The 9,612-nt window shown below is 42.1% G+C and overlaps 1 protein-coding gene across 1 annotated transcript in view; it reads right to left on the minus strand.

Annotated features, from left to right (window-relative positions):
• trim44 (tripartite motif containing 44) overlaps positions 1–9,409 on the minus strand; it is a 43,327-nt gene extending 33,918 nt beyond the window's left edge. Inside the window, exons 1-3 of the mRNA XM_056388414.1 lie at positions 9,031–9,409; positions 7,539–8,200; positions 6,052–6,129 (exon numbers count right to left, since the gene is read on the minus strand). Coding sequence (XP_056244389.1) covers positions 6,052–6,129; positions 7,539–8,183 — 723 coding nt within the window. The 5' untranslated portion in view covers positions 8,184–8,200; positions 9,031–9,409. The remainder of the gene's footprint in view (positions 1–6,051; positions 6,130–7,538; positions 8,201–9,030) is intronic.
• Positions 9,410–9,612: the final 203 nt, after the last annotated feature.

Genomic DNA, 9,612 nt, shown 5'->3' on the forward strand with positions numbered 1-9,612 from the left:
AACTTATCATCTTTAGTATCTTATCTGTCATTAATCTGACACATTCCATCATCACAGCTCCCAATCTCCAGGACCCCCTGCCCTCTCATCCAGTCCCTGTGGCCTCAGTGGCAGATGGGAGCCGTGATCCTGGATCAGTGCTCTTTGTGTTTGTTGAGCAGGAGCCCTCTGCCCTTGGACCTTTCACTCAGTGACAGAGTTTCTCTGAGAATTTGTCCTGCTAGCAAGGAAGGCGCATTCATGCGTGCTAATCTTCATTTGCATTGCTGCAAGCTGAGGCCACGAAATGAGGCCTCGGGAGAGACAACGGCACACTGCTTACAAGGGCAGAGTTGGAGTAAGGACGAGGGATGAGAGAGAGAGCGCACGCAGAGGTAGGACATCAGGCCAGCAGATTAAGAAAGCTCATTTCTTTTTCAAGCAAAGGGAGGACGTTAGGAAAGCAGATTAAAAAAGCCTAATTATTTTTCAGTCATGTTTCTGACATGCTTTGTATTATTACTATAGAACCTCTTATCTGACACATTAAGGGATATGCCAAACCAATATGGTTATTTTAATGAAAACATGGCAACATAAACCTTTGTTTCATGTCTTTAGGTTACATTATATTGGAGATATGAAAGGTGGGCTGAAAGCTAAAAATTCAGAGGAAAAAAACACTCTGTGTGACTGAAAATGTTTCCTCAGAAAGCTGAATCCGTGGCTTACTGAAAATAGAAAAACTTCAATACGTTCCTCTATCATGCCACGATTGCAAGATAGCAAGACACTCAAATTGAATTACCTTCACACACTTGTGTACTCTGTAACTAGCTACAAGAAAAGGTTGTGCTACTCATGAGTGCTGATGAAACAAGACTAGGTCAAAATCTAGTACATGGCTGTGTCTGGTCAATGTGTGAAACCGAGGACGTAGTTGAAAACTCGAACCGCTGTAAACAAATTACATCAACACATCCTATTTGCATTATGCATGTGCATTCTGCTTCTCTCTCTCTCTCTGTGCTCACACTTACAGTATTTTAATTCAACCAAATTCCCAATAAAGCTGTTCTGTTTAGGGAGTTCTGTGTTTCTCTGATACTGTTATCAGAATGTAACAAGTTTGAAACAGTGAATGAAACGTGGCCAATTAAAACTACATATTAACTTCCAAACCATTTCCAAGCTGCTGCTCTGCTGCTGCTAAAATCCAGATTTTATAACCGCACTGTCGCCTGACAAAAATCAACACATAAATTGAAGACAGACTGTGCTGTGATTTTGTTTATATTTACCTGCAAAATGATCACTCTGAGAGAAAGTTAGAAGTGACAGAATATCTTTCTTATTTTGTCTGTCACACAGCCTCCGTCTGGGATCCACAATAGTTTCAACTTCATCATATTTCCTGAAAAAGTGATCAGGGCCTTTATTTAGATCAACAGCAAAAGATAACAGGTTTGATATACATATCAAACAGAGGCATTAGAGGCCTCTGTTTGATAGGTATAATTGGTCGGACTGCCTTGTTAGTACAAAGTCTCATTTGCATTTGCACCTGTTTGCCATGTTAAAGTTACTGCATTACATGTTAATACTGGTTAATACAAATTCCACACTTCCTGTAACTGTTTAAGTGGACAGAAACCCTTCATCAGCCTTTTACTGCTGTACTGACGCGCTGCTTTCAGCATATTATATCAGTTCATGTTACTGGTGTTTTTGTTGTTTACATGCTATTTCGATCTGCTGTTTTTTTTTTGTAGCTTAGCAGTTACCAGTGGCTTTTTCGCCTCCCTCCCACTCTCCTGCTCTCTCTCGGTGTGTCTTATGTTTACTTATTCCTCTGCCTCCTTTAGTAATAATGGTACATGAAATGAAAGTACTTTATTGCGGTCCAGCTGAAATAGCTGCAGAAGCAAAGAACCAAAGCCCTTGGGAATGAAAACAGATCTCTGTATTACTTTGGTGAGATCTTCACACTAAAATGTGAAACAAAAGTAAGCTAAAATGAGCTGACAATAAATATCAAAGTAGCCTCAGCTTTTAATCTTAACCTTTTCACTGACACAGACACGTGGGCCCATCATCACAAGTGCTTTTTGTAGACAAAAGCATTTTACTTTCTAGTTAACTCTCAAAATTTTCAAAAAATACCACGTTATTTGAAATTAAAAGAGAATATGATGCCCCAATTGATACAATGGTTCATTTAACTTAAATATAACCATTTCTCTCAATTCGACCATCCTGTAGCTTCAACAAAACAATAAAAAACGCATATATATTTTTAAATAAGGAGATACAGGAAAAACTGTTTTATGCCTCTGAAGAGTTCAAAAGCTTGGCTTTCTTTGAACATTATCACAACCAAATCAGAGTCAGCTCTGCCACTTGCCTCTTGTCTAATTTGTGTTATCCCTTTTTTTATTTTTTAAAGGCCTAAAAACAATTAAAAGAACATTAGGAGTAAATGGATCTGAACTTGGAGTTGTCCTTGCCCTTGGCATTAGTGGCCCAGTTCCAAGTGAACACTACTCTCGTGCTCTCTTTTATCTCCCCCAGAAATTAGATTCTCCAATTTGGCCTCTAACACAAAACAGTAATACATAGAAAGTTAATTTGAAAAACACCAGGTCTTCAAAAGTCATATAAAGTAATATAAAAATAAAAAGGGGACATAAGATAAGGTAAAAAAAAAAAAAGAAGAAAAATGAGACAGAAGGCCTTTAGTTTTATAATAGCAGAGTTTCAATATCCAGCACCTTTTTATTGGTTTTGAGTGAAGCAATGTCAGCCAAGCAACTTTCTGGGGAATGATACCGAGTAATTCAATTAAAATGCTGCGAGCGGAGATACAAAGGGAATGACAGCCTTAAAGAGCAATGGGAGTGGGGGTATAAAAAGAAAGGAAGGAAGGAGGGAGGGAGAAAGGGATAAAGGTAGGAGGAGGACAAGAAAAAAACAGGATGAATAAACCTAACAGCAGCGGCCAAGTCTTTTCATGCCTCTCCCGTTTGTTCCTCAGCCTCGGCTCCCTAAGACAGCTTTAATGTGTCTGCTGCTCTTGTAGATTTTATGAGGCAGGGAAAATGGATGTAGCCACTGCACACATGTACACAGTTGTGACTGGCCCGGTGTTGCTGTGCTGCTTCCAGATATCGGACTCCCTCTCTCTGTAGCTGCAGAGAGCAGCTCCACAGGCAGGGTGTGCCCTAGACGACACCCTGTGTGGCGGAAAGTGAGTAAATAAAACATGAGAGCGAGGTAAATATGCTGACTACCTGCTGTCCTGGTCTGAAGCCACAACATGCTTCATATACCCTTTCCAGGTCCCTGACGATAAGTAACACCAGCTGCCTGGCTGACAGACAGCTATCTAGGCCCCTCATGTTACGTTACGCCTCCGGTTATCCATTAATATGTATGCAGCTTCATCGCTGCTTTTTGCATTATATTCCATTCTCCTGCGGAGAATTGAGATATGAGCTTTGAGAGATTAAAATCCCCACACCTGCGGCGAAGTATATAATTAAACAGGCTGGATTTAATAAGCAAACAGCAGCTAAGGGTTAAATCTTTTCATCCAACCCTCACCTCCTCACAGACAGCTGCTCACACCTCTGCCTCTCTGAAGTCCTTTAGGATGTCGGTACCATGCAATTTAACCTCATCCAACTTCGAACGTCTATCTCTTTCTCTCCTTGCCTCTCTCTACCTCTCTCTCAACCTCACACACACACGCACACACACAACTTTCCTCACCAGGAGCAGTCACTCTGATGGTTGCCTGTCATGCATAATAAGAGACGCTGACATTTGAGAGTGCAGAGAGGACACGCCGACAAATCCACATAATGGTTTCTAACACAGTGCCCTGTGAGTGAGCAGGTAAGTGGTTTTCACCAAACACACTGCACCTCTACAGTGGAGTAGCACAAGACTAAATGTCCAGGAACTCTTTGGGGTATTTCGGTATGATAATAGACATTATAGTCATTCAAATTAACCTTCTGCTTTATGCCAGTGTGCTTGGGTCACACCAGTGCAGGTACAGAGGAATGCTCCTGTGTGCCACTGCTCTTCGACGGGTTCAAACATGGTTATAGAAACAGAACATAAGGCAGAAGAGGAGCTGCAGGGGTGCAGAGAGCAGGTGCAGCCAATGTCAACTGTAAATAGCTGAGACCTTGCTGTATATTCCCGATACCACTGCTCACTGTTACATCTCTTACAACACAAAGCATGTCTGTGGTCAGGTTTTATTTTCAGTGTTTCAGTTTTTTCAGTGAACATGTCCCCACTATGGCATCTGTAATGGAAATACAGGCACTGTTTTCAAGCTTGACTTGTCCTGAAAATTCAGTTTGAGTTGCTTTTGTTTTGGCTGATGACTGTGGTGACTGTGTGTGAAATGGACTAGGCACCCTTCTTTTTCAGACGGCAACCTAGTGAAGGTTAGACGAAAAGGTTGAAATAAGGTTGAGATTATTACTTCAGCCTGTGACGCGTGTTTCACATCTTCGTTTCATACGACTGACTGAGACAATCTGACTGGCACAAAGAAATCGATGTCACTTCCCAATCCCTCATTAACTACCATCAGATGCCCCTGCACAACTGCCATCAGTATTTAACTGAGGTCGACCTCACTGGCATGAGTGTAGAGGAGTGGGTGTGGGTGGATTTCAGAAGAGAACAGACAAAAGCGGAATATTTATACACTATAATGCAGTCAAAAACAACAGTCCTGTAATAAATACTAACTTTGTGAATGTTAGTATTGATTTAACACTGTGGCAATTGAGAGTGTAATTGAGGCTGCATAATATTGAAAGGTGTTTTTAATGTTCTGTCCATCTAATTTATTTATCTGATGGAGTAGAAAATATTAGAAACCCTTTACAATTTAATACAGTGTATGATACACCATATGCACCTAGACTGAATACAAGGATTTCTGTGTCAACTTACTTAAATTCAACAAGGGTTTAAAAAACAGCTAGAGGGTATTCAGTATTCAGCATTTCTCTCTATTTAAAACATGACAATGCATAAGACACAGTCACTTTCAAAACAGAACCTCTGCCTTAGCACAGAAGTGCTGAGTCAAGAAAGTGACATCAACTGAAGCCTGAAAATGACATGACTCAGTAATCACACAATGATGCCATCACTCCTACGCTTCAAACAGAGTTATGTTTGCAGAAACCCAATAGGCAAGATCTGTGATCTGTGAATGGGGTGGCATGAAAAATATATGGATTGAAATAATTGGCTCTCGTGTTTACTACCCAGTGCCTTTATGACATAATCTCTTTTTAATCCCTCTTTATCTCATTCTAGAATGCTGTGTCTCCACCGCTGCAGTGTCTATACCGCTGCAGTGCTTACTGCTGTACCCACTGAATTAGAAATGAGTAATTGTTATTTTTTTCCCCTCTGCTATGGCTCCCCACGGTTTGAAACTAGGTTCAATCAAGGTTTGTTTTTAAAGCCTTACCAGGAAGCTCCAAAAGCTAATAAGATGGGTCATTAAAGTAAGATAAAACAAATGGTGGATGAAGCTACTGCAGATTATTTTATAGAAGTGTAGTGTGCCTACTGTTATCACCTGTTTGTATATTTTGGACTTTTATGAGCTTGGAAAAAAACAATCACAGTGGACCAAGTCTACAGTGAAATGTGCTATTTGCAGCTAATACAACTACACTGTTTGTTTGCCACACTTGTTCAGCTTCTCAAATGCAAAGTGAACAGTTAACTTCTGGAGGCAGCACTGTGTTGGATCTTTCAAAAAAAAAAAATCATCAGCAAATTTAATCAAACCACATGGCACAATCAGAAAATGAAAAGCAATGCAATATGTACACGGTACGCTGTCATTCCTTGCAAGGAGGTCAAGTCTACCTTTTACAGCTGCAGAGAAGATCTCATTTCATTTGATAAGAGTTAGTGGGAGCTCATTACTAAATTAGAACAGCCGAGTGGAACTCTTTTGGGAGTTACTATATAGCTCATGTAGGGATTTAACTCTCGGTTCTAAATGCAGGAGTTTGCTCTCACCTCAGGGTTGGTCCACTTGGTCTTGATCTTCCCAGCCATCTGTTGTGTACAGCCCAGCAGGTCGTAGCCCTGCCTGCTCTACAGGTGGAGCAGACAAACAAACAATAAACAGAGTCTTCCAATACATAAGGGCGTAAAGCACAGCACGTAAAGTGAGATTCTTTCTGTGTGAGTCATACAAAAGTAGCAGCACTCAGAGCTAGCTAGTTATTAGCTGTTAATCTTTCAGAGGAGCACCAAGTTAACTTATGCTTTACTCATGCTTGGCAAAAATATTTTTGGGATCATGTTATTAGAGGACAAGAAAAGGTATGGTACATCCTTGACATGTCACAGGCTACAATTTTACATAGAAAGTTTGACATGCTACATGCTTAATGCAATGTACCTCGACAGGAAATCATATCATTACTCACAGGGATAAAGGATTTCTTTCACATGGATACACTGGCACAGGAAACAGGATAAAAGCTAAAGTAGGTTTAGAGTAAATAATGTGGCCTTGGGCTGAGTGTGTCCGTGTGTGTGGGTGTGTGACCCCTTTTGTCTCTCGTCAATCCATATGTGGCCGTGATGTAAGTGTAAACCAGTGAAATATGCTGCTCTACTTTTGTTGTTCAGAAACACACACTTACAGTCAGAAAACAATGAGGGTTGTTACTACTGTGGCTAAATGCGCCGGCTTTGCTTGAGGATTTCCAAATGAGGCTCTTCCTGAGATTTTCTGATTGAGTTTATTTTAGTGTTAACAAACAAAACCCCCTTGACTGTTCAAAACATTAATCCAAAACTAAGTCCTGGTTTCTGATACTATTACAGACCTGTTAATTGGCCCTCTGTGCAGTAACACAGTCCGAATGTGTTCAGTGAGCTGATAGCATCTGACTCTAAATGGTAATATAATCATCACAAATGCTATGCTCTGCAGAACTGAGCCCTCAGCGATGATTCTCAAAATCCAGCACAACATTAACCCAGCTTACTGGACCAACTGCAATGCTGCACTGAACGACTGGTGACTCACTGGACCTATTACATACACCTGCAGCAAAAAGCCATCTAGGAAATGGAGGAAGAGTGAAGCCATAATTGGTGCTGAGCCAAGCGGACATTGAGGGGATATTCATAATGTTTAATTTCCATTTCACAGTTTTCATTGAAATTATTTATGTGGCTATATAATTGAAGCGATTTATTAATGATGGCATGTGGGTGATCATGAGACATTATTATGTTTAAAATCTCTTACAGAGCCTTGGTGAGTTGCCTTAAAGAATACAGGACCTACAGCTATTAGCACTTAATACTGAATTAGAAATGCAAACCAGATAGATGACGCTCTGAATACATTATGTTATACATTTCAGAGCTGTAGATGTTGTTGTGGACCATGCCAAAGTGATTAACTATAAGAGAGGGCATACAGTAAATCACAGAGCATTAGTCTACCATACATAAACCTGTCATGTTCTGAGGGTGTGACTCACCTTCTGCCACACATAGGCCTCATGCAGAGTAATGATCTCATGATCCTTGTGCTCACCCTGCACAGCACACACCACGCAGATTATCTTCTCATCTGGTTTACAGTAGAGGGAGCCTTCCTGCTCATGCTCCTTGCAGCGCAGTCTCTCTACTGTTACAGTGTCCCTCTTCCCAGCCTCTCCAGCAGCCATGGCCTCCTGCCCTGCCTCTGCACCCTCAGCTCCGTTACCCAGCTCAGCTGCCAGCTGCAGACCATTCTGGGCTCCCTCTCTTTCGTCAGCATCACCATTCTCATCCCCATTAGCCACTGCCACTCCAAGCGGTGCCATCTCCTGATTTGCGCCCATTCCAGCTGCCCTCTCCGCATCAGCCTCATCCTCAGCTTCACTTCCAACTCTAGATTCTCTGTTGGTGCCACGTCCATTAGCCTGTGTTCCCTCATGGTTATAAGGCATTAGCGGATGATGTGTCCTGCTGGCGTGTCTTTCAGCGTGGACAGGGCAGAAGGCAAAGCTGCAGGCATGGCACACTTGTGTGGCTGGTTGGGCCTCATCAGGCTCGCACGCATCACATGACCCATCCATCTGTGGCAGCTCCTCCTGTTTCACCCCTATGGCTCCTTCCTGTGGTTCCCCTTTGTGGTCCATGGTGGCTGATAATAATTCTTGGGATCAGAGAAGTAAGTTATAGGAGACACACAGAGTAGGGGACAATATATTAATAGCTGTGACCTTTGGCGAACAGCTCTCATATTTGCACAGGGGAAAGTCCAAGATCCTCAGGACTAATCCCATCTGATATAATATTCCCACAACAGATGATGTATGGAGGGAGCCAAAGTCCACAGGAAACAACATCCAGTGGAACATTATCACACAAGCGAAACACAAAAAAAAAGCATCATCCTGCAAGGGCAATAAACAGGAAGACCCCATCTGCAGTCACTGAACTCTCTTTGTGTGCAAACACACTCGCTGTGTTTACTGACTCACAAACAGAAAACGCTGAGTGTGTATGCCTGTACCCTCAGCATGACCAAACACACACGCTCTCCTCCTCTCACCTCTCTCTGTATGTCGTCAGGCCCTGACCTTTTCATGTTTTGTTCTGTCTTTGTCTTTTCCCCTCTCACCCTCCTCCATTCAGTCCACTCTGCAGGAGTGAGGCTGAAGGCATGAAAAGAGACCATGGTGCACACACGCATACAGACACACACATACATAAAGAAATCTCTTTTTTCTCCTCACTTTCTCTTTCTCCCCGGAGCCTTCCTCTCCTGAGCTCTGTTTGTGTACTTTTCCCGCTGCTGACATAAACAACCGCTTGAAAAAGTGCTGTAATGCAGAGAACCCCCCCCCCTTTTCCCTCTATCACCACCCTCTGTGCTATTTCTCCGACTCTGCCTCACACCTTCACAAAGACACAGGCATTTTCTCCCTCATCCTATGGGGCTTAACAGTTTGCAACTCAATGCAGTGTGTAGTGTGTACTTACTCGTCTGTGTCTTCCTCTCCCCCTCTGCTTTCTTTCTGTCTGGGGCTTGTTTTGAAGTAATGCAGAGTCAGTGGAGGTATTAGCTTGACGGCTAGCTTCCTTAGCAAAGTCGCTGTGCCTTGAATTCTATTATTGGGCTGTCGCCTGATCAACTTTGACTTTAAAGCAGAAGAGAGGCTTCAGCTCCAATCCGACAGCGTTTACTTCCTTATTTTCATCAGCTGCTGTCTGCCTTTTTTTTTCTACTTCCTGCTTGTCGTCTCTTGTGTGTGTGTGTGAGATCGGCAGAGACACGCAGAGGTTGGAGAGAGAAAACTCGTGTAACAAGCACAACAGAGACAGTGAAACTCCAAACCGGAGACAGGTAGACGCATAAACATTCTCACACTTGCAAAGTTAATAAAAAATAAGCATGTCATGAGCTAGCGTTACTCATTTTGAGTTTAAGTGGTATATAATTGTAGCGCGATATTTGTTTAACAAACTAAACCTGTGCAAAATATGTCATAGATTTAACCATTCACGGTAACAATAGGTGCGGATTTTAGCTAACGTTATCGCATATTAGCTAACGTTAGCTTA

The sequence above is a fragment of the Seriola aureovittata genome, chromosome 10, assembly GCF_021018895.1.
Source record: "Seriola aureovittata isolate HTS-2021-v1 ecotype China chromosome 10, ASM2101889v1, whole genome shotgun sequence".
NCBI lineage: Eukaryota > Metazoa > Chordata > Actinopteri > Carangiformes > Carangidae > Seriola > Seriola aureovittata.